At 44.7% G+C, this 25,705-nt stretch overlaps 1 protein-coding gene across 4 annotated transcripts in view; it reads left to right on the top strand.

Moving 5' to 3' along the window:
• Window positions 1–25,705, top strand: part of LOC142559716 (nuclear pore membrane glycoprotein 210-like) — a 248,521-nt gene that overhangs the window by 209,065 nt on the left and 13,751 nt on the right. For 3 of the 4 annotated variants that reach the window (XM_075671288.1, XM_075671286.1, XM_075671287.1), the window contains 6 exons: window positions 4,294–4,405; window positions 10,661–10,723; window positions 10,782–10,828; window positions 10,887–10,960; window positions 24,151–24,214; window positions 24,290–24,479. In XM_075671288.1, the coding sequence (XP_075527403.1) occupies window positions 4,294–4,405; window positions 10,661–10,723; window positions 10,782–10,828; window positions 10,887–10,960; window positions 24,151–24,214; window positions 24,290–24,479 (550 nt within the window). The remainder of the gene's footprint in view (window positions 1–4,293; window positions 4,406–10,660; window positions 10,724–10,781; window positions 10,829–10,886; window positions 10,961–24,150; window positions 24,215–24,289; window positions 24,480–25,705) is intronic. The other variant, XM_075671289.1, reaches the window with a different exon arrangement.

Genomic DNA, 25,705 nt, shown 5'->3' with positions numbered 1-25,705 from the left:
AGTTCCCTCTGAGCCTTTCTTTCACATAGGCCTTGACCTGTTTGGCTCTTTTCTGACGACGGCTAGAGCGAATAAGTGGGTTGCCATCTCTGCTGATTACGCAACACACTACGCGATAACAAAGGCATTGCCGACTAGTTGCGCAACTGATGTCGCCGATTTTCTCCTTGACGACGTCATTCTCCAGCGTTGGGCACCTTGACAGTTACTGACAGACCGCGGCCGCTCGTTCTTGTCTCGAGTTGTGGATGACCTTCTCCACTCTTGTGCCACTGAGTACAAGCTGTCCACCGCCTACCACCCACAAACGAACGGTCTTACAGAACGTCTCAACTGAACACTCACAGAGATGCTGTCGATCAGAGCTCGCCCCCCAGCAGTAACGAAGGTTCCTGCAGGGGGATGAGCTCTAGAGCAAGGCAAACAACGATGGCGATAAACAGCGTCTGGATGAAGGTTCCTGCAGGGGGTTGAGCTCTGGAGCAAGGCCTTGCAAACAACGATGGTGATGGGTAGCATCTGGACGAAGGTTCCTGCAGGGGGGTGAGCTCTGGAGCAAGGCCTTGCACACAATGATGGCGATGGGCAGCGTCTGGACGAAGGTTCCTGCACGGGGTTGAGCTCTGGATCAAGACCTTGCAAACAATGATGGCGATGGGCAGCGTCTGGACGAAGGTTCCTGCATGGGGCTGAGCTCTGGAGCAAGCCCTTGCAAACAATGATGGCGATGGGCAGCGTCTGGACGAAGGTTCCTTTGGGGGGGGGGGGAGGTGAGCTCTGGAGCATCATCATCATCAGCCTGGTTACGCCCACTGCAGGACAAAGGCCTCTCCCATACTTCCCCAACTACCCCAGTCATGTACTAATTGTGGCCATGTTGTCCCTGCAAACTTCTTAATCTCATCCGCCCACCTAACTTTCTGCCACCCTCTGCTACGCTTCCCTTCCCTTGGAATCCATTCCGTAACTCTTAATGACCATCGATTATCTTTCCTCCTCATTACGTGTCCTGCCCATGCCTATTTCTTTTCCTTGATTTCAACTAAGATATCACTAACTCGCTTTTGTTCCCTCACCCAATCTGCTCTTTTCTTATCCCTTAACGTTACACCTATCATTCTTCTTTCCATAGCTCGTTGCGTCGTCCTCAATTTGAGTAGAACCCTTTTCGTAAGCCTCCAGGTTTCTGCCCCGTACATGAGTACTGGTAAGACACAGCTGGTTATAAGCTTTTCTTTTGAGGGATAATGGCAACCTGCTCTTCATGATCTGAGAATGCCTGCCAAACGCACCCCGGCCCATTCTTATTCTTCTGATCATTTCAGTCTCATGATCCGGATTCGCAGTTACTACCTGTCCTAAGTAGATGTATTCCCTTACCACTTCCAGTGCCTCACTACCTATCGTAAACTGCTGTTCTCTTCCGAGACTGTTAAACATTACTTTAGTTTTCTGCAGATTGATTTTTAGACCCACCCTTCGGGTTTGCCTCTCCAGGTCAGTGAGCATTGCAGTTGGTTCCCTGAGTTACTAAGCAAGGCAATATCATCAGCGAATCGCAAGTTACTAAGGTATTCTCCATTAACTCTTATCCCCAATTCTTCCCAGTCCAGGTCTGAATACCTCCTGTAAACACGCTATGAATAGCATTGGAAGAGATCGTATCTCCCTGCCTGATGCCTTTCTTTATTGGGATTTTGTTGCTTTCTTTATGGAGGACTACGGTGGCTGTGGAGCCACTATAGATATCTTTCAGTATTTTTACATACGGCTCGTCTACACCCTGATTCCGCAATGCCTCCATGACTGCTGAGGTTTTGACTGAATCAAACGCTTTCTCGTAATCAATGAAAGCTACATATAAAGGTTGGTTATATTCCGCACATTTTTCTATCACCTGATTGATAGTGTGAATATGGTCTATTGTTGAGTAGCCTTTACGGAATCCTGCCTGGTCCTTTGGTTGATGGAAGTCTAAGGTGTTCCTGATTCTATTTGCAATTACCTTAATAAATACTTTGTAGGCAACGGACAGTAAGCTGATCGGTCTATAATTTTTCAAGTCTTTGGCGTCCCCTTTCCTATGGATTAGGATGATATTAGCGTTTTTCCGAGATTCCGGTACGCTCGAAGTCATGAGGCATTGCGTATACAGGGTGGCCAGTTTCTCTAGAACAATCTGCCCACCATCCTTCAACAAATCTGCTGTTACCTGATCCTCCCCAGCTGCCTTCCCCCTTTGCATAGCTCCCAAGGCTTTCTTTACTTTTTCCGGCGTTACTTGTGGGATTTCGAATTCCTCTAGACTATTCTCTCTTCCATTATCATCGTGGGTGCCACTGGTATTGTATAAATCTCTTTAGAACTCCTCAGTCACTTGAACTACCTCATCCATATTAGTAATGATATTGCCGGCTTTGTCTGATATTTGGCTTTGTTTGGAGCAAGGCCTTGCAAACAAAGATGGCGATGGGCAGAGTCTGGACGAAGGTTCCTGCAGGGGGTTGAGCTCGGGGGTTGAGCCTTGCTCCCTTTTTCCCTTTTTCTACCATGGATTCCGGATCGCTTTCACTGTGGCGCCTTTAAAGACGTCGAAGACAGCCAGATCAGTTTGAGCGCTCCGCCAAGATCAGTGAGTGGAGTTCTAAACAAAAGCTCACCAATGTCTATTTTGCTCTTGGCAATAGCACTCGAACGTAGTATGAATACTGAGAAGGCAGTCTATCGACGTGGAATAACTTCCGCCAGCAGCTCCTTGACACCTTTGTGAGTGTCGACCGACGGGACCGTGTCCGCCAGCTAATTGAGTTACGGGTTCAGAAACTCAATGAAACTGTTGCAATGTTTGCCGAGGACATGGCCCGTTGTAGAGCCGACCCAAACACGACAGATAAGAAGTTACTCTACCTCATGCATCGTAAATCGTGGTTTTGGCACGTAAAACCACAGAATTCAATTCAAAGGACATCTGTGTTGGATAACTAGATGGATGAGCATTCAGACTCGTGGTGCACGTCCCACGGATTTCCGTAGTTACTTTGGTATGTAACCATGTCACCGGGGAGTGTCACAAGCATGTCAACAGGGAGTGGAGGGAGCGGGTGTTGTACTTCGGTCGCACAGGCTTTATCTTGAACATGATATGCTTTGGGGGCACAGTCTAGGTGGGCCAAAGGTTTGTAGCTTTGCATATGCTGTTCTTGCCACTCAATTTGTGTTGAAGCGATAGACAGCGCGAAGTTCACTTCGCTCACTGCTGCTGCTGCTGCAATACCTCGTGCCAGCATTTTGACAGAGAGGTCCACGGTCATCGAGTGTGATGTGTTCATGCTTGCCTCTGGGCGCTGATACGATGCTTGTGAATTTAGTTCGTAAGCAACTGTTTACAAGGGGGCATTCTACTCTGGTGGCTGCTGCGTATGGTGTGGCCATGCGAGCCGTGTCTAGAATACGAACTATGATGCAGGCAGTCTGGGCGCATCGAGGGCCGATAGTTTTGTATGCACTATAGCACGCATAGGCTTGCGTGTCACTCGCGTTCACGAAGTGAAACGTTGCTGTCTCTTTGTTACCTGTTTTTGTTTTCGCCTCTATCCACAGGCGATGTGCACCGCAGGCCTCCAGTAGGGTGCCTTGCGCGCATGCCCGGGCACAGCGCATCCAGGCACCCTAGCCTCCAGGATTGGTGGCGGTGGCAGTCACTCCGAATGTTCATCTTAACCCAAGTGCACATCTGAGGCGTCTCGTTTTAAGCTGATTTTTTTTTCTTTTTTTTTTCTGCATTGAGTCTGTGGAAAAGCAAACAAACGTTCCCATGATGCTTGTTATGTGCGAGAATTTGGCTTAATTGAGTTCGTCTTAATGAGAGTTCACTGCACCTCAAAAGTCTTTGTTTTTCTCAAATTCCTACTTGGAGTTAATACATTGATCTTCTTTGACTGCATCCTGCAACTGACAGCCCTCTAACAGCTGGTATCAGGGCCAGTCTCCCATAGTTTATGAGCACAATTAATTGAGGAAAAAGCTGACGAGCGATAAGATGGCTGTCTTCACTGTGGGAGAATGCTGCTGTCGCAGTAAGCAAGAGCAGAGGGAATCGCTGTAGTCTGCTGTCTTTTTTGCCTTCCCTTTGCTTGCATTTCTAAGTACGTATGAAACTGGCTTCTTTGTGTGTGAGTTTTCCTGAAGTTGCAAATTCGAGCTCATCACTATTTGTGCTTTGTTTTGACATGCCCAGCTATTAGCTCTTTTGGGAAACACACCGCTTGTGGCAACCCAATAACGTCCTTGCAGGCGGTGCACCCAGCCAAGGCAGTGGCAGTCTCCTACGGGGCTCTCAAGGAGGTGGCTTTCGAGGGGGGCCCCCGGCCATGGCCTATGCTTCCTGCAGGATACCAAGTGCAGTGTATGTTAGGCCTTCCCTGTGTGTATGGGCAGCGGAAACACAATCATCTGACTGAGTTTTTCTAATGGAAGCTTGCTGGGCTCCTGGCTTACAACAGACAGGGCACAAAAGAAAAAATAATTTTCAGTGCAATTATGAAGTTTTGATAACGTTTAATTTAATTATTGCTTCCTAGGAATTTGTGGAGTGACTTGCAAGTAATTTTTGAGCAACATGATACTTTCTTTAGTAATTATTCTATGCAAGTACTTTCAAAATGGAGTATTCAGTATTCTACTTAGTTCCTTTTTTCCGTGCATTCAATGAAGCGGCAGCCATAGGTACGCTATATTCAAGCGACAAGCAATGCAACAGGCAGGCCTCTCGAGCTGATGCATCACAGCGTGGAGCAGCCACATGGATGCGACATCGCGAGAAAAAGTAGCTACAAATTTATATTGTTGTTCAAGTAAATGTACTTGTGCACCCATAAACATATCGCAAGCATACCGCGAGGTTAGTGTTTTAACCAAGGTGTATTAGAAATAGCCTTATTATGCTGTCATGGCCAGGAGAAATCCATCCCATGCTGCCAGTGTCTTTTGCAGCTATTGTTGGCGTCTCAGGCTTAACACTGTCAAAACTAATAACTGATCTCACTAATAACGACAAGACAATGCCACTACTTTGTCCTCAGCTTGAAAACAGTGGAAGTTGCCGTGCCAACTTCCGGACGAGAAGTGAAATTTTTTGGCTGCTCAAAAACCAGCGATGTGACAGGTGACAGCGACAGATCACCTTCCACGACGACAAAACTTTTCGCTCGAAAATTGTGTGCATGTGGTTGCACCTTACATTACCTTGAAAGGGACACTAAATGCAAATATTAAGTCAAGCTAAGATGATAGGTTAGTGCTCGAGAATTTATAAGGCCTCAATATTATCATGAAGCCTGCCTTAGTAGCAAGAAATTGAGGTAAATGCTGGACACGAGTAGAGACTTTCCTGGGACATTAAAGTACTTGCCCGATGATGAAGGCACTCCTCATTTAAATTCTATCTCTAGTACCCAAACACTCATTATAAAAACATTACTGTATTGCATTTTAAGACAAAAGAGAATGCTACTTGTCTAGTTATATTCATTTGTAGAAAAAAATCATTGACATTACCCTTGACAACGACACGGGCAGTCGAAATGTGTTGTTTTCGCTCGATTCTGCGGCACCCAAGCTTTCGCGTTTCGGTAGTTTCTTTATCACACAGTGCTGCGTTGGTTTTTCTGGCTCGTGAAACTCACACAAACTGAAAGTAGAAGAGAATTCCACTTCCATGTGATGTCACAGATGCCCGAATGGCCGACGCTACTTGACGAAAAGCAGCTGCAGCGGTGAATCCACCGCTCTTAGTTTTGGTTTCTCCATGGCCATGCATTTACGTTTTGTGCAAGAAATGGTACCTCCTTCTGTTGGGCGCCATTTTACTCACTGACGGCAGAAAATGGTGGTGATGGCATATGCAACGTCACCACTCTCCGGTTGGGAGCCGGGAGATTTGAATTGTGATAAAGGTATTCAGAGCCTTCAGATGCAATTTCCTCATGAACTAAGTCTTTTCTTGACACGAAGCAAGCATTGCGAGGTTTCTGGAATGGTATTTGAGCAATCCACGTCTACTTATTTGCCTTTAGTCTCCCTTTAATGCGAAAGTATTATATACTCCATTACATGAAAATCCGTCTTACTCTGCAGCATGACAGAATGATAGTACCAAAAATGCCTGATGGTGCAAAGAGTTAAAACACATAAAAAAGCCTTGGACTGATGCCAAATTTCTCTGGAAGGTTTCTTTAAACAAAGTAAATAATGGCCTTGAAAAGAAAATTTGGTACATTTCGGTGTGGGTGGGAATCGAACTCTATCCTCCACGATGCGCTTCCTCGGCGGCTCCATGGTTCTGTCTGACTAAAGGTGTACCTGGTGCATGTGTCATTACACAAGTCACGTCGCAGTCATCTGTCTGACTAAAGGTGTGGCCTACTCTGTGTGTCTTTGGGCATGTGACAGCACAGCCAATGGAGAGGAGGTGGTGCCATGTCATGAGTGTGTAAAATAAGAAGCAATAATGTCCAATTGAATGCTATTGAGCGATCTTTCAAGCTATGAACTCCCCGCAGGCAAGTGAGTACATTGAGAGGCTTGGCCTGTTTTGATTTAGCCTTACCAAGGTGCAGTTACAACGCAAGCGAGAGCTTGTGTGCTCAAGGAATGTGCGAAAAAAAAAAAAAAAAAGCATTTCACCAAAGGGACAGTAATTCTTTCACATTCCTACACGTAAGCAGCATTAAGTGTGCTTGCCGAATTTTTCTGATCAACTTGTGCACATACAGTCGACTCCCGATAATTCGAAGCCGTTTAATTGGAATTTTCGGTTAATTAGAAGTGAAGTGCTGGTCCCGTCAGTTTTGCATGTAATCCTATAGAAGAAATCGCTCGATAATTCGAAGTCCTCATCCAGTAATATTGTTTAATATTACTGGAAGTTAATTTTCAGCCGGGATCCTTGAGGTGACCGTCATTCTTTGGTAGAATGTGCAATTTTTCAAGTGTTGCAACAGTTCCGTGCTCCGCATTGGTGTCATCGCCACCGCAGCCACCCGCAATGCCATCCTTCTTGGAGCGGCACGATTATTCATTGCTACGGCTGCCGTGGCCTTCGCGATCAACTCCGGCGGGAGGCGAAGCGGCTCCCGCCGGAGGCCACGCGGGTGCCATAGGTGCACGCAGCGCTGCATACTGGCAGTGGCGAGATTGTGCAAGATTAGTCTTGCAGCGTGCGCAGCATATGTCGAGGCGTGTGTTGGCCGAGCGCCTTTGTGCGTGAAGCTCGTAGGCTAGGTTGTTCCACGAGTGATTCGGAATAGACTGTGCCTAGTCGCGCAGTTTATAGCCATGGCAAACCGTGGCTCTTATCGCACGCTCGACCTGGTAACGAAAGTCGAGGTTTTGAAGGAAGTTGAGAAGGGAGGTGCCGCCAAACAAGACATAGCGCGGAAGTACGGGATCAAGCCGAACATGCTCTCTAACTACATCAAGAACAAGCGCACAATAATGGATGCATTTGAGAACGACAAGTTCAAGACTTCTCGGAAGCAAATGCGCACCGGCGCTTACCCAGAGTTGGAGAAGGCTCTGCTGGTTTGGATTAGGGAGGCCAGGAGCAACAAACTTCCTCTCAGTGGAGACATCGTTGCGATGAAAGCCCGAACGCTTGCAGCAATGTTGGGGATCGAGTACTTCATTTCGTCAGATGGATGGCTGACGCGCTTTAAAGATCGCCATGACCTGGTTTTCAAGAGCGTGTGTGGTGAAAAGGCGTCCGTTAACCAGGAAACATGTGCCACGTGGAAGGACGGAAAGCTGCGTGAATATCTCGCCGAATACAGACCGGAAGACATCTTCAATGCAGATGAGACTGCACTCTTCTATCGGCTTCAACCAGAGAAGACCCTGACATTCAAGGACGACGACTGTGCTAGGGGCAAACGTAGCAAGGAGAGAGTGTCGGTGCTGATCGTGGCAAACATGACTGGCACGGAACGATGTCGGTTACTTGTGATCGGGAAAGCTGCGAAGCCGAGATGTTTTAAAGGCGTGCAGACGCTGTCTGTGGACTATGAGGCGAACAAAAAAGCGTGGATGACGGCCGAAATCTTCAAGAGCTGGATAAGCAAATTGGACCGCAAGTTTGCTGCTTCGAACCGCAAGGTGTTGTTCCTTGTCGATCACTGCAGTGCTCACGTGAATGTGCCAGCCTTGAGTGCAATACGCCTCGCATTTTTGCCTGCAAACACAACGGCTGTTTTGCAGCCAATGGACCAAGGCATCATCATCATCAAGAATGTTAAAGTCGTGTACAGGCGGCACCTCCTCGAGCGCATGATTTTGTGTATGGATAGCTCCACAAAGTACGAGGTGAGCCTGCTTAGTTCCATCCACATGTTGGCGCGAGCATGGGATCGTGTGAAGCAAGAAACAATCGCAAACTGCTTCAGGGCTTGCGGTTTTGTGGCAGCTTCTTCGGAGGATGCCTCTGAAATTTCAGCGGAGGAAGCGTCAACAAGCGAGCTTGATGGCAGTGATTTTGGTCATGCTCTCGGGGACGTCAATTTTGAAGATTGCGTCGCTGTAGACAAGGCGGTCGAAATGTGCGGTGCGGTGCCGAAAAGCAAAATTGTAGAGATTATTCGGCCCCAGGAAGCGACCCAGGAAAGCGACGATGACGTTGAAGGCGAGCAGCAACCTAAGGCTGCCTATGTAGCTGCGGGCCTTGCTCTTGCGGAGCGCTTCTTTGCCGCTGAAGGTAATGCGGAAGAAGTGTTCCGCCACATCTACAGCCTGCAGAACTTGCTTTCAGCAGCGCGATTCGGCAAGAAGAAGCAAAGCAAGATGACCGACTATTTTTCTTAGAGAAAATACTCGATTTCGCCACAAATAAAGTGCTGTTTTTTGTGTTTTGTGCTTAATTGGAAGTTCGTTTAATTCGAAGTTTTTTGCAGTCCCCGTGAACTTTGTAATAACGGGAGTCGACTGTATATTTAAAAGGCTACCTACTTGAGATAGCTTACGATGAAGCTACATGGTCGACTTCCGGATTGCCTCCATGTTTGAATTCAAGGCAACTTGAATTGCCAAGGCTTGCTGCATTATGGATAGTGCAAGTGTATAAAATGGGGAGGGGGCTGTGTCTCCTCAACCCTGCTCCTACTGTAGAACCTTTTTATGCTCAACTTCGTGTCCTGTCATTTCACGGGTAAAGTAAAATTACATTGTAAGGAAAACCTATGTGCTTCTAATGACAGTTGCTATCAAGTTTGCTAAGGGCTACCACGACTGGCATCCTTTGTAGGAGTGGTGGCGAAATGAAACTCCTCCACTTCAGATACTTATCTCCACGTGGACGGGAACTGGAGTGCCGCCCCCAAGAGGCCAAGAACCCATGCAGAACTCGCTCTGAGAGAGCTTACATACAGTTTGGAACAACAAGGGATAGTGTTGTTGTCATACAAGGGCTTTTCTGTTGCACATGGTTAACCACAGTTGCGTGATACAGTTGAACCTCGCAATAACGAAATCAGCGGGAAGCGTGAAAAAATTCGCTTTCGCAAGAATTTTGTTGTTGCAAAATGAGACAGCACAGATAGGCAATGTGTCACAAAACGAAACTTTACTGTCAAAATTCTGTTAGCTTACCTTGGCAAGCTTGCTCGAGGATATAGAACCGCATTGCTGATAGTACAAAGTGCGCCGCATATATCTATCAGCAGTGGCAGCACTGCCATGAAACAGTATTCTCGTTCAGTTGCTTTCGGAGATACGATCACTTTTGTGAGAGTTCGCGTAACTTGGCACCCACGCAGAGCAGCAGCGCTCCTTGTGTGCAGCAACATTTCTCCAGCGCATGCTGTTGCCCTTAGTGCCGACTCATCCAGTACCGAGTGCAAAAGGGTTCGTATCTCATTTATCCAAAAGCATTCGATCGAGATTACAGCCCCTTCGCACAAATATACATCCAGGGCAGAATCCACATGTGATGCCTGCCGGGTGGCACCAAAACGAGCGTATTCCTGGACGATCGCTCAATCACGGCCCGATGCATGGCGCTCCATGCTGCAACCACCATCTCAAGTGCCATAAACACTTCCACGTCTGTGGTACATGGATTTCCTTGTTCTTGCTGCATTTTTCTCATCGAGGCACACATTATGCATTGCAATTTGTGCAATGCCGTTATCACGTGTCGGTAGCAACATGCGTGCCGCTTCAAAGGGGCGATCAACAAACAAGATGGCAGCCATTACATGGTTCCAGCGCATGTGATCACTTCTGGCGCTTGGAAAATGGCGGCACCCACGCAAGTGTAATGTGGTGGTAGTTTACGCAATTTTAGTCCTAGCAGGCAAATGCAAGCCTGCTAGCCTTGCATGAGTAGGTAATATGCAAGGTCACGTTCCGGCAAATTTCGTTGATGCAGGATTGTACAACAGCAACATTTCATTGTTGAGAGGTACAAAATGCATTGAATCCTATGGGCATTCGCTGGGGATAGAAAAATATTTCGTTGTCATGAGCATTTCATTGTAGCGGGATTTCGTTACCGCGAGTTTCGGCTGTATACCATCTGCTTTTGAGGTTTACAATCAGCTGTTGAGCTGTGCAGCAGCATTCTGTATGTCCTTTGCAATACCCGCTGAACGCCACATGGCCTGCCATGCAGTGTCTCCAAACGTGGCTGACATCGTGAGCGTCATGCGCATTGTGGACCCCCATCGCAGAAATAGTAAGTACTTGCCCCTGGCAGACTGTAGTGCAGCTTACAAGCACATTTGATTGTGCAGGAGACCTGCATGTGTTCCAGGTGCTGTGCCAGGCAATAGGGGAGTTGGTGAGTGAATAGTACAGGAAAATGAAATGAAATACTGAGCAGCTGCCCCATGATGCAGGTTCTCAAGCTGTCTGTGGGCAACAATGTCTCAGCCAGTCTCCCGAGCCCAGCCTCCAGCACAGTCACCATCAGGCAAGCTCTAAATCATATCAACACCACTAGTATACCAATATGGCATTCTGGGCACTTGCTACCAAACATTTTTGAGGAGACAGCTAAACATGATTTTATACTTATTTTATTTGCTTATGAAAATTTTAATCCAGCTTCTCGCAGAATCTTGCAGTGATTTAAGCTTAACAGGTTGAAAAAAATTGCAGATCCCATGCACTGTGGGAATCGATGTAAGCGATGCTTTGTCTGCTGTTTGCGTTCATTGACGTTATTTGGTGGTGATATTGACAGCATACGACAGTCGTGACGTGATGTGAAATGTTACTGTGCCTACCCTGATTGTGCTTGTTGTTCTTGCTCTGCTCGATGCTTTATGCGAGCCTTCGCTTCTCGGCACTAAGTGCACGCTTCAGCGCCATTCTGGGTTGTAGCATTGTAGCTCACAAAACTGCCTCCTTTCTCTCATTATTCCCTCTCTAACATTCTCCTCACCTCCTCTCTCTATTGTCATTGCTGTTGTGGGTGAACACGGAAACAAGTGTGGCTACTCCTGCACTACATTTGTGGGGAGGTTACATCTAATTACAGCGTCCAGAGGGCATTGTGCACATATGACGCAGTGTAAATGATGCAAGCTTCTCGGGTCATCTTTCCTTCATACCACACTCCTTTAATGTACTAACACGATAACGTCAAGGGCCCCATGTTGAAAAAAATCTGATATTGGCGCAGCAGGCATCGTTTGGCAAATAATCTCTCTGAAACACAACAGTGCAGGCCCTCCACGTGGCTCATACCTTGCCTTACATTCTTGACAAAGTTACTCCTCGGAATTTTGAGAATGACAGCTCATAAACAAATGTCACGAAACAAAACACCAATAGTGCATGCCTTTTATATTTCTGTGGCATGGCCACATCTCAAACACGTTCCAATGTGGCTGGTGTTCACGGTGTGCAGGACCACAGCAGCAGCAGCAGCAGCAGCAGTGGGAAAGTAGTAAGAGGCAAAGAAAGCTTTGCTTTAAAATAGTTGAACACGTGTCGAAAAAATGAATGCATTTCTACTTCCTGCTGGGGCTGCCAGTGACCAAGCGAATTGTGAGTGATGTATTGCTGGATTGGCTTCATTACAATGGTTAAGCTCACTTGCAGCACCTAAAATGGACGTTGATGAGGAGCTGGCCTCACATGGGCATGTGCATCAGCAGGCGTTTGGTGTGCTGAGACACCACAGACCCTTGCACATGAAGTCAGTGCACAATGCACATGCTTTCACTGCACAATTGCACAATATTGTTGCCTATGCCCTGTTAAAGCACACGGTGAGTTTCCAGATATTATCTCTTTACTGAGCGTAAGCATCAGCGTGCAGTGCCAAGAGGAACCTTGTTCTCCTCTTCTTCAGTCTCCTAGTCTGCCACACCATGTAGTACTACCTCTCCTCCCAAGAAAAAAAGAAAAATAGACAGCATAGGCTTGATGTGAGAAGGCCCAAGAGGGCGCAGGATGAAAACATACGGTATAGTCACAATCACTGTGGTGTGTGGTATAGTCACAAGCCACTAAGCAACAACAAACAAACAAAACTGACTAAGCTGCTGAAAACATTGCCTATTAGGGGCTGTAGTACTGTTTTAACTGCACAACGTGGACAATCTGGACAACATGGACAGCAGGAATGTGCTTGAAGTGTCCATATAATTGCTATCGCAATAATATAATCAGAATATCCAGCAACTGAAGCAGCCCGTGGCCCATTACTTTCACCATTAGACACTTCACTGCGCCGCAATGTCTTCTTTTTTTTTAAATCTTTCTTTTGTAGGGCTGAGTCACCGAAATGAAGAAACGCAAAGGAAAGATGTTGGCCACAATCGAATGCCTACTTTGGGCACCTAATGTGGCTACCGAATATATATTGAAGAAAACTTGAGACGCTTGGTCCACAGTGAAACATACGCATACTGCTCGGTATCGTACACCGGTGAGACAAGACTCTCCGGAGAGGTTGCGCTCAAGGGAATGCGTTGCAATACGTCGAGTCCCCACGGTGATGACAGCGAGCGACCATTGTTTCTTTTTCTCGTTTGCTAGTCAGAAGGCATCCCACACACTGTCAGGTGAAAATCCACTCGACCAAAAAAAAAAAAAGGAACGTGCACAGAAGTGCGCTGCGTGGTGATCGGGGAAACACGAGGAAAACGCATGCGCTCTTGCTGGCTCTGGCAGCGCATGAGTAGCGAGAACAAGAAAACTGAAGAGGCTCAATGTGCCCTTGCGAATAAAAGTCACAGTATAAAAATAAACAAGAACGTAGTTACCTTTGCTGGCTTTAGTGTCTTGACATAGGTGCTTTGGCACAGGTGAAAAAAAAATGTTAATATTCTTTTCTGTGACATGACAGCATAAATGAACCACCACAACGCTTCGTCTAATCGCACCTCGCTGCATGCTTTGTCAACTTCTCTGTAGTGGGTTGATTTGGCTTGTCTTGTTGTTATGTTCCAATGCACGACTTTATAGAAGTCAATGCACCTTTGGCGTCAAATCTTTATAACAACATTAAACCCACAACATTCCGCAATCGAAAATCTAAAGCACGACTTTAGAAATGTCAATGCACCTTTCGTATCAGAAGTTTGAGAACATAATACTCATAAAGTTTCGGAATTGAAATCCATGTGCTCCATAGATTCTGCGGCCTCCACGAGATGCCGCGATGAGCCCGCTCTTCATCAAAACGCCCTTGAAACTTTGCTCGGAAGGGGCTCCTTGCATTATGCGACTTCCGGTGCATGGGCGTTGCAACAAAACCCAGCCCTAGTTCGGTATCTACCCGAAGAGATGTCTTTTCGAGTGTAAAAAAGACATTCTAGACAAAATCCAGAATGATTTCCGGTGCCGGGGGTTGTTTTGGTTGGCGGTGCATGGACAGCACGAAAAAATTTCGGGAGGGGGGGGGGGGGGAGTTGAAGCCCCATAAGCCACCCCCCCTTCTGGCTGCGCCCCTGGTTGTCACGTGGGCTTCTGCCGTAAAACCAAAAAAAAAAAGAAAAGAAGCCTGCATTACTCATTTTGTTTCAGCATTGCTTTGAAAACTGTTGTCTCACTTCTGATGATTTTTTTTTTATTTTATTACCTTAAAGACCCACGAGGGGTAATACATAAGGGGTGGGTACATATATATTGGTGAGCAAGTGTTAACACAACAAAACATGACTGGTAACATTATTGGCAAAGTTGGATGAACATGTGATGGCTGCGATGTCGTCGGGTGGGTCGTTCCACTCTGCTGCAGTACGGGCAAAAAATGGCGCAGCAAAGGTGGTAGTTCAGGCTTGAGGTCGGGAAACTTGAAGCGGATGACGAGTGTGATGAGATATGCGGGCTGGAGGGACGATGTAGGGTGCGCGGCCTAGTGAACTAAGGAAAAATTTATGAAACAAGCAAAGGCTGGCAATGCGGCGGCGAAGTGATAAGGGCAATAAGTCGGATTCAGCTTTCAAATCTGACACACTGATGTCATAAGAATATGATGAATGGATGAATCTGGCTGCTCTGTTTTGGACTGATTCGAGTGCATTTATAAGGTAAGTTTGGTGCGGGTTTGAAATGGGTGAGGCATATTCTAATTTTGGCGTGACGAGGGATTTGTACGCTAATAACTTCATATGTTTAGGGGCTTGGCGGAGATGTCTTAAAAACCAAAGTGTTTTATTAGCGGATAAAATGATGTTCGTAATGTGCGTGCTCCAGGACAAGTTTCCACACAAGGTAATGCTTAAGTACTTGTATGATAGAACCGGTTGTTCAGGGACGTTAGCTATGACGTATGGGAAATGAAGTGGGTTACGGCGACGCGTGAAGGACAAGATTTTGCATTTTTGAGGGTTAAGTTCCATTAACCAATTGGCACACCACTCCTGAATGTGGTCAAGGTCGTCTTGAAAAGATGTTTGGTGAGAAGCATTATTAACCTTGCGATAAATTACACAATCATCTGTGAACATGCGAATATTACTAGAGACATGTGTTGGCAAATCCCTTGCAGGACACCCGACGTTACTTGGATAGGATTGGAGTTGAGGTTGTTAACGGTGATGTACTGTGAGCGGTTAGTCAAGAATTGTTCTATCCATATAAAGATATTAGAGGGGAGGTTCAAATATGAAAGTTTTAGTAGTAGACATTTGTGAGGAACATTGTTGAACGCTTTTACATAGTCTTGAAAAATAGCATCGGTCTGTAGGTTAGTGTCAAGATTAGCATGCAAATCATGAATAAAAATGGGGGAATACTTGCAGTACTTTGTTTGGCAGACTGAGAACAGTAACCAGGCTTTAACATTGAGTTGTTGCAAAATATTATGTCAATTCTAAATACATATTCGAAAATACTGAATAGTTCCTTTTCGAATACAAATAGTTAATGTGTAGTATTTGATTTATATACGAAACTTCATATATTTGCCCAGCCATAGAAGCGACCAATATTGTTCTTCTGTGTAAACAATTTCTCAGTGTTTAGATGCTGAGACAGATTAAAGAATGGAAAATTGTTATTAGTGACAGTTAGTGAATGATAACGTTATAATAGAGATTGGTAGAGGTTAATAATGACTAATAATGACTACTGATGACTTTTAATGACAACTAATCAGGGTGTCTACCAACTGGGAGACCCGGGAATTCTCTGGGATATTGAATAGTCTGAAGATACTCGGGGAAAACTCGAGGAATTTGTGCTTCTATCAGGGGAAAATGAGCAGTAAATTTGTTGAAAGGGAACGAAAGTCACGGTAATGCTGGCTCAAATAACAGAGGAATTGTAATGAATCCTCTTTGACGCCATGTAATCCGCTGGAGGAGTTGCCAGTATGCCGTCAACGATAAACTTTCCGGACGGCTGACAATTCGGATGGCTTCGCAGCGTCACGTCCCCCATAGAGTCAATGTATAAGAACGTCCGAAATTTTGGAGGCGAGAACCCTTCGCCATCCGAGCTTTCTGACTTTTTGCCGTGACTGTCACTCCGAAACAGCATTAATCAAAGCCACCACCGTCGCCGCCATTTTCATTACCTTGCTGCCTCGAACCACGCAGATCCGCTTGTCTTCCTCAGTATTTGCGTAGCACTGGCTTATACCGCTAGTCAGGTGTTCTCGTGTGCAGCACGCAAAATCACGTGCTGCGCGAAACGAGACAAGTGCAACAGCTCGCGTGCGACACAGTCAGTAGAAGTGCACCGCGCAGTGAAAAAAGAAAGGAGAAAACAAAATGAAGGTGGGCCCGTGACGTATGCGTCACGCAATCTTTGAGCTCCGGTATGGGAGAATGCAGGAAAACGATTTTGCTTGCGGAGGCTAGACAGGGCAAGTGAAAAGAGTGTCTCTCTTGGCAATGGCCCTCACCTCCTGAAATTATGGGTTCGCAGCACTGAAATATTTCTATCTCGACTATTGATGAACCAGTTTGAAAATTTTTTGCAGCAGAACGCTCCCTAGAGGGCACATAACTTCCAGTATATAACCGAAATTTGATATGTGGCCTGGCGTAGGGGCCCTTTGAGGGCAGTAAAAGACATGCATTCATTTTTTCTAACTGCCTCATTTTTCAGATGTTTTCGTAGCCCCTAGGGAGTCCTAAAAATCAGACGTTGACTGTACAACTAAGAGGAAGCTTCAAATGGTCCTTGGGGCGAATGCGCAGCAGAAGGAGGATGTGAACAGAAACGACATACACATTGAAGAATGAAGGGGAAAGGAAGTGAGCTGCGGCTTCTTTGAAGGAGCTTGAGCTCAAAAAACAATGGAACACCTCCATCTAAACCAAAATAAACTCTTTAAAGTAATGAAACACAACACTGAGGTGTTGTGCATGGGCTGAGAGTATGTCAGGACAGTTGAGGTTTACTTACCAACTGTTGAGAGTGAATGTCACTTATTTTATAGTAAGTGATGTTTATTTAGATATTTATTTGCTGTGCATTCTACTAACCCCACCCTTCCGTTTTCCTTTTGAATAATATAAACATTAGTCCCTCTATTCAAACTGTATTAAGTGGGGATTAATAAAGGGAAAATCGGACATCCACCCTTTCGTAGCAATTGCTACAAAGTGGGGTTTTGAAAAAAATTTTTAACATGCTTACTAGAGAGTGGCAGCATCAGGCGACATGGTGTCAACCCGTCTTGACATAAAACGAAGTTCTGTGTCACTAATTTTGCAAAGGCACTCAGGGAAAACCTGAAAAACTCAGGGAAATTGGAAATGTCAACTTGGTAGACACCCGGGCCTGCTAATGAATCCGAAATGACCAATATGCCTAACGATGGCTTGTAATGACCACAGTTGATTACAAATGACTAAAAATGCTTACTATTGAGCAGTAATGACTAATAATGACTGAAGTGACTTGTAATGACTACTAATGACTATGAAATGACTAATATGTCTTACAACAACTTGTAACGACTGCAGTTGATTAGAAATGACTAAATATACTTAGTAATGGCTAATAATGACTGAAATGACTACTAATGACATGGTATAACCAACGTGTCTAACGATGGCTTGTAATGACCACAGTTGATAACAAATGACTAAAAATGCTTAGTAGTGAGCAGTAATGACTAAAAGAGAAGAGGCAAAGAGAAAGAGGCGAATGATAAGAGGAGGAAGAGTACGCTTTCGCCGTTCACCTCTTAAGAATGCTCTTAAAGGACCCTGTTTATTTTATTTTATTTTATGTTTGCTGTACGCTTTTAATGATGCTTATGGTGCTAGAAATGTGCTGAAACTAAATTTTCAATAGACAGAATTCGTTGATTGCTGAAAAGTAATAAGATTGTGTATATGTTACAGGACAATAAATGTGATGCACTTTGCAATGCAGCTTTCTTTTTACTCTTGGTGCGATGACATCATACTTAGCCATTCCTAACTTTCCCAGTGTTACTTTGTTTTGGACTTGCACATGTCTTATATTTGTGTATTTTTTTTACCTGCAAAGAAAAAGAAAAGAAGATGGCAGACTTTAGCTATTCCTTTGGCTCTGAACTCATTTTCTTGACAGCAGCATTCTTCTACAGTGAAGACCGTCGTCTTATTTTCCGTTGCCTATTTCTTCCTTAAATAATCAGATTCACATACTACGGAGTCCCGGACAAGAACACCGAGACTATAATGCACTTTCTGGGGGTTGGCATGTTTTCAAACAAAAACTTAATTTAAAGTAAGAAACTGAAAAAAATGTATTATAATATTTTAAACAGTAATATATTTACGTGATAGTAACAAAGTGCAAATGGTGACACCGACGGTCGAATGATGCCAGCATTCACCATCGCTTGTAGGTCTGCTTTCAACCATATCTTCTTTTCTCATGACATATCATATGGAGTTCTTCTAACCACTGCTTTCGCTGCGAGGTCGAAAGGAGCCGCATGAGATTTTATCGCTGGTGGGTAGTTCCCTTTGCAGAAAAACTCTAGGAATGGTGTTTTTATGTCATCCTCACAGCAAATTTGTTTTAGGTGTTCAGATACCTCTAGCTTGTTCTTGTTAAGTTTTCTTCAATCAAGACTTTGTCATCCCAGTAGATGTTCATCTTTAACATTTTCCTATCAGGACGGCACAACAGAAAGTCACAACTTACATCTGGCAACACTAATACGTTTGTCTGAATGCTGTGACCTTTAAATTCAAGAACACTCGCCCACTCATTATGTGAGCTCACAGTCCCATTGTATGTCTTAACATGCAGGACCCTGCTACTATGCAGGCGGCTGACGTGCACTATACTCTTATTTATTATGGACACAGAGGCTCCACTGTGTCGAAGTGCTTTCATTTCAGTGCCATCGACCTTGACAGGGACGCGACGCAAGCAAGTGGACACTATGTACACGGTATCATACATTTGAGGCTTTTCATCGACACTGACTTGTTTCTGTGGCAACAATTGACACATAGTCGGATCCTTTAGTGTGGCATGTTGACTACTCCCCTCGACACAAGTGGTAAGGGGATACGAACTTTCTTTTAGGTTATGTGTTGGGCTGAGTGGAGGAACCCTTCGTTGATAGGCGGTATACCCATCTTTTGCATTCAGTTCACTTGAATTAGGAATATTTCTTGTTCTGCAGGCCTCTAGTTCTTTCGTCGATTCCATTGTTGATAACAAGAATTGCATGCACTGCGAAAGGTCTTCAAATGTCACTGGTGCTTTTATCTGAACTTGGTTTCGTACATTTACAGATGGCCCTTGTGTAATTGAAACTGTAACGGCCAGTGATATGAGCTTAGGTTCCGCTTCATACAACAAACGGCATTTTTCGAGTAAGTACTCTAGTAAAGAACCACATCGGTATGTAAAGCGTAGGGCTGCATCCCAACTTTCAACAGGGTTTTGACGGAAAGCCGCCAAAAGATTTCTTTTCCAATTGCTCCAGCGAGCTGGTAGCTTATCCAAAAACTGCATGTCATACCACTTTCTAGTGGTGGCACCGAGGTAGCAACACATATTCTGAATCTTCTCATCATCAAAGAGCCGCCCATTCTTCTCACATGCATATTCGTAAAACCAAAGCCAGTACTAGTTGGCACTCGCAAAGCTTTCGACGAATATATCCGGTTCTACAACGTTCTGTTCGAGGTTATCCAACCTGAGCAGAGTTGATAGAAGTTGACTCTGATGCATCATCTGTCGTTGCTGTTGCTCGATGACATTCAAAATAAGGCTCGCCTCTGCCGATGTTTCATGCTTAACGGTATGTCAATGTGAAGGCTCTAGGACCAAGTCCACAAGCTCCTGCAGCTGCAGGCCCACTTTTAACAGATCCCGTCTGCAGAAGTTCTTCGCGGCTCGTAGAAGCTCCTTCCAGTGTCACTTCGACGAGGTTGGCCATTGTGACGTCCCAGGCAAGGTCTTTCGCTGGCTCACCTTGCACTTAGTAACAGCTAAAGGATATGCCCGTTCGTGACTTTGAGTCAACAAAGAAAGTCAAACACACGTTTGCTTCGATGGCTGTGCCAAACTGTAACGTTCCTAAAGTGATTCGCTTAGACCCATGTGTAAAGAGACGGGTGTCATTCCCCATTTTAATCTTCTCCGCCCTTGTATCTTCTTCCTCCTCTTCTTATCCCTCATCATCTTCTATGACTCTTCTGGAGCAGACCACTTCAACGTACTACGGGGTACAGGAGAAGGACACAGAGGCTATAACACACTTTCTGGAGGTTGGCTTGTTCTCAAACAAAAACCTATTAATTTAAAGTAAGAATCTGAAAAAAATGTATTATAATATTTTAAACAGTAATATATTTACATGATAGTAAAAAAATAACAGTGTGAATCGGATAAAGTTCTGACTTGTCCTTTGGGATGTAGGCAACTCACATTTTCTATGACATAGTAATGTATGTTATGTAATTTGAATTACACAGATAGATATTCCTTACCACTCTTACTCCCTCTGTACAATGGAGATATATTTATTCAGTTAAATGCATAGCTTTATGCAACGTATTGTGTGCAGCTGCTGAGTAAAAAAATTATGCTTTTTTTTGTTTTTGCTCTGAGGAAGTTCTACATTTCACTATTTAAAATAATGGATTCGATAATCTTGGTTCATGAGGTTTATTTTCGTTTGTCTTGTTTAAGACAACCACATTTCATTGTTTTCATTTAGTAGGAGTACCTACCTGCCCAATGTGATTGCATCATGTCATTCGAGATGAACTTCAAACTTCATCTCTTTACACAATTTTTAAATCCAGTTTTCTTGTAAATCAATATTTAGGCTGCAGGTGATGAGGCAGTCGCTTTATTGAAGGGACCCTGAAATGATTTTGATGATCTTGTACAAGCTTACTGAATTATTATGGTAGGTCCTTGTGATCATTAAGTGATGCATATGAGCGCTCCACATAAAGCGTTGAGAAAAACGAGAACAAGGTGAAATCGGTAGCCAACATTTCGACAAGTGGACTTGTCTTTTTGAAGGCAACATAGGCTTTCTTTGGCACAATATATATAGGTAGGGTTCTTCTAAACGGGAGGGTGTGGGGGGGGGGTGGAGGGGGTTGTAAGGCAGGTGGGTGCAGCAACAACCGAAGGTGTTAGCAGCGAGGGTGTAGCATTCTGAATAAAGGAGTGCTGTGCACAAGGTCGGTGATACGGCCATCTGCACAGCACCCCTCCTTTATCTGCTTCACTGGAGGTCGTGGGCTATCGTGTCTCTGAAAGAGATAATAAAAGGAGTGGCAGAAAGCGCTGCTCATGAAAAAAATAATAATAATAAAAAATTACTGAAATGGAATAAATATATAGATAAAAGAAAAAAGAAAGGAAAAAAGGGAGGAAAAGAAATCGCTAAGCTACTAAACTAAGTGTTATTGCCTATAGCTTGAAATTTAGCATACCGAATTCTCTGTATTTTCTTTCTCGTTCAGAACGGAAATTTGACTAAGATTGACTGTAAGACTGTAAGTACATCAAAGTTATGACCTGGTTGGTTGGCCTTGTGCATAGCACTCCTTTGTTCTCAATTCTTCGCCCTCCCTGAGAACACACCTTCGGTCATTGCCACACCCACCTGCTTTACCGCCTATCCCCTTTAGAAAAAGCCTGCCTATATATACTGTGCCGAGGAAAGCATATGTCGCCTTGAAAAAAGAAAGTCCACTTGTCAAAACATTGGCTATTGCATTTAACTTGCTGTCGTTTTGCTCATCATCTTGAATTTCCATCTCCTGCCATCCCTGTGTTTCTCACGTAAAACATGTAATTTAGGAGGTTTTCAAAATGTGCATCACTAGTGATTGCAGCGGTGCCACTCTCCCATGTTTTCAGCCACCCCCTCCCGGTTGACATAGTTAGTTGTTCAAGCTATCCGATTGGCTACCAAGGTCGCGTGATCGATAATTTTTATTTGTGGTGAACAAATGCTGTCCATAAGAGTTAGAATGTTGTTTAACTTGCTTCTAAAAATGAAAGAGTAACAGAAAGAGAATACAGAAGAGCAATTTATCACTAAATTCTAGCACTTCCACTGCAAACAAGTGTCGTCTGCTTGTGTTACAATGTTCTTGTTGACATGAGCTGCGTGGTCAGTGTTACTCTTGAGGTTTCTTTTTCAAGGACCATGAATTGCCCTTGTTACATTGTTACATTGTGGGCTGCAAACCTAGCAATTCGCGACATGTCAAGTTACCACATTGCATCCCTCTGCAAGGCAACATGCCACTGATGAGTGTGGCTGCAGCACATTGGGTTGTCAGTATCCGGTCAGCACCAGCATCTACGTGGTTGCGGCCATCACTTCACACTGGAGGATTGCTACCACAATAGAGAGATTTAGCATATCCGGTATTTGAGTAAGCGCAAGAGGGAGCGAACTGGGCCTGGACGTTTTACTGGCTGAGCAGAGGTGCAAATGTTAGCAGCCTGCACGGCGCAGCCACCTGGTGGCACAGAGCTCAACCAGACAAACACAGAGCTAACATAGCATTAACCAAGTGTGTTGTACTTTGTTGCTGGTGTAAATTTTTAGCAGGTGTGTCATTGTGAACACATTGTTTATTTAAATGTTTGAAATGTTTACACTTGTTTACAGCAATACTAGCTCAGTGTTTGGCTGGTTAAGCTCTGCGTCACCAGTTGGCTACACCGTGGAGACCGCTCGCGTTTGCGCTAAGTCCCTTCATCCCAGCCGCAGTAGTTTGGAGGAGCTTTAGTTTACGCCTCCACCCATCTGTCAAAACACCCAGCTCGCCTCTGGTTATCGGAATACCGGACACACTCTGCACTGCAATAGGATGCATGCTACTTGCATAGCTCTCGTAGGGGATCGACGACCAGGCGGCTAGTGGAGAGGTTGGATAGGCATCATGCGCTCGCTTCAAGACAACTGGAAGTTGATGACACAACGTTACATCATGACGCAGAGCCAGTGAAGGTGGAGCTTAGCCCCAATCACTCGGCAAACAAGTTGAGGGGAAAAAGCATGGCTAAGGAAGAGGGTAACTTGTAACTGTTTGTAGCTTTTTAATATGATACGCTTCACTTAAACTGTGGCACTAATGTTTTACTGTAGTTGTACCCCACTCATCTTTTATCCAAAATGTTTCCGGGGACCTTTTAAAGGCTGCATGCTTTTTCAGTTCGATGACTCGTTTTAAGATTCCTGACTGGGTTTGAGGCCAAAACTTCTACTGCAACTGTTATCACAAGTGAAATAATTTAATGCCATCTACGAGATTTGACAGATTTAATTTTCTCTGTAGATTTGCGGTGTTGCTCTGTAGAGCACTTGGCAGCTGTGAATCCTGTGTATACAGTGGGGTTTTGTCACTGCATTGTTGCTGTTGACATTGTTTTTCAGCAACCACTTTATTCTCAGCATATCCTTTATGTTGGGTATGTGCCATGTTTCACTGTCATTGTCATGTACGCCTCCTCTGTGCCACCGACATTGTTTTCACGAGCATGGCAACAGAGAATTGCACGTAAACACACCGCTGTCATGTCAAGAACAATTCCTATGCAATACGACATAATGTAATCCTCGTCCGCTACACCAATGCATGTTCTGGCCTCCAAAATAGATGCCAGCTGCCACTTCTCACAGAGCCTGTGTGTAGAATAATGCCTTCCACTAATAGCCCAGCACTTGTTGTGCAGTAGCTCAGTGGTTAGGGCACTTGACTTCCAAATGCAAATGGCTTCACTGCCATTGGCTCAAATCCCAATGATAGGTGGTTATCGAAAACTCTTCTTTTTCTTGATGCTGCAGCAGTACCAACACTGGGGGCGATGACGAGGTGGCTTAATGACGACAGAAATTATCACTATGTGTCGCCAATAACAACAAGCTAGTCGTCGGTGTAACGGAATGGATGGACAAGGCAAACCAAATTTCAAGCACTTAACTGCCGTCACCCTAAAAAAGACAAATGCTCCGTTGATTTCATAACAAGACACACATAACAACTTTTGACATTATGTATTAAATATCTGCATGCTTGTCTCCTTGTCTCGGCAAACACTGTTTAGCTGTGAAATTTTAGTAGCATGCCATGACAAGCACTCTTTGTGTGCTCTTACTGGTGTTTCAATTCATTCAGGCCTTGGTGAATTGTTTTCTTTGCTTGTCCCAGTTCTCTGTCCATTCATCATGGCATGTCTAAGCAGAAGCCTCTGCAGGTTTGCATGTGTGACACCCTCATCAGTGGAACTTCGACTCAGTTCATCTGCATCTAATAACCAGGTATGTGCCGCTGCAAGGCACTTGAGCGTGCGCATTCCTGCAGTATGAAGAACCTAGTGCAATATGTTGTGACAGGTTGTGAGCTATGGGGGTCCCATTGAGCTGGAACTCGTCGTGCGAGAAGCCGGTGGTCATCGACTGGCCAATGTCAGCTCACTGGACGTGTTGTGGGAGCTGTCGGACTACAGGCTAGCCCAACTAGACAGCCACAGAGACGTCACCAGCCATGTGGATGGCTCGGCTGGATACCGCCGCACTTCTAAGGGTTTGTTCAAACTCTCCTTTAGCTCCACGAGAGGGTACTCATTCTAAAATTGCTACAGCCCTTTTAGTTTATTGCTCAACTCCTAGAGTTTGAAGGGCTAATTTACAGCAATCTACAAGCCTCTACAACAAATTTTATTGGTGTGTTTTAATGCTCGGAGATGCTATGGTTTATGAAAGATCCCTATGTTTACTGTCATTTGAGAATAAAAATGCTTGCCATATTCGTGTCTTACCTGGGATGCAGTCCTTGCTCCTGTGGTTTTATGTTCTTATGACAGGAAATAATTTTCAAAGATTGCTACCAATGCGAATAGAATGGTGTCATGAACTGTTCTGGCTACACTGATTTTTGCCTTTTGAGTGTTGGTGCTTTGAGCTATTCAAGCATTCTGATGGAGCACATTTCTTTTAGTTCAAAACAAGCATGCGCAGCACCATAGTTTGTGTCATCATTGATGACAACACCCACCACCGCAAATTTTCAACTTTCTGGGTTCACTTGCTCAATCTGCCACTGCCTCCTGTGGACCCCCTCCCCATTCTAGTGTGCTCTACCAATACTGTATGTTGAAAATAGACATTTACAACAGCCTCATCCGAGAGCGTGAACTGTGTAATTGTTTCGCATGACTAGCATCAGATGCCTTGGCGACTACGTGTGATGGCATTCTTGGCACTGAGGGGGGAATGCTATTGTCTGTTGATGTATCCAGTACTAGACACATAAAATGTCACAGAAGTGAAAGTATCTTTAAAAGTAATCATCCAATGAAGCCTAAGCATGTCAACGGATTGCTGCATGCACATATGCTTGAAGTTAGCTGGAATAATAGGTGGCCATTTCACTGCTTTAAAAGCAACTTGTTTGACAACTATGATGCATTAAAATGACAGTAGTATTGCTCAAGATCGTCATCAGCCTATTTTTATGCCAACTGCGGGACAATAGCCTCTCCCAGTGATCTCCAGTTACTCCTATCTTGTGCTAGCTGATTTCATAGTTGTGCCTGCAAATTTTCTAACTTCATCATGATACCTCATTCTTTTGCACTTACGATGACCCATAAACAGGTGTTGATATCCGCTTGTTTAAATTGTCCGCAATCACAGTGCTGCTGAAATTTGTGGGAGGCCAGGTTGTTTGCACGAGCGCAACCGTTTGCATAAGAGCAATCATCTGCAACCACACCAGATGAACACAATATAAAGCATGCATAAGCATTG

Source organism: Dermacentor variabilis, chromosome 10, assembly GCF_050947875.1.
Source record: "Dermacentor variabilis isolate Ectoservices chromosome 10, ASM5094787v1, whole genome shotgun sequence".
Taxonomy (NCBI): Eukaryota; Metazoa; Arthropoda; class Arachnida; order Ixodida; family Ixodidae; genus Dermacentor; species Dermacentor variabilis.
Note: the sequence above shows the minus strand (reverse complement) of the source record. Positions and strands in the feature narration are given on the sequence as shown.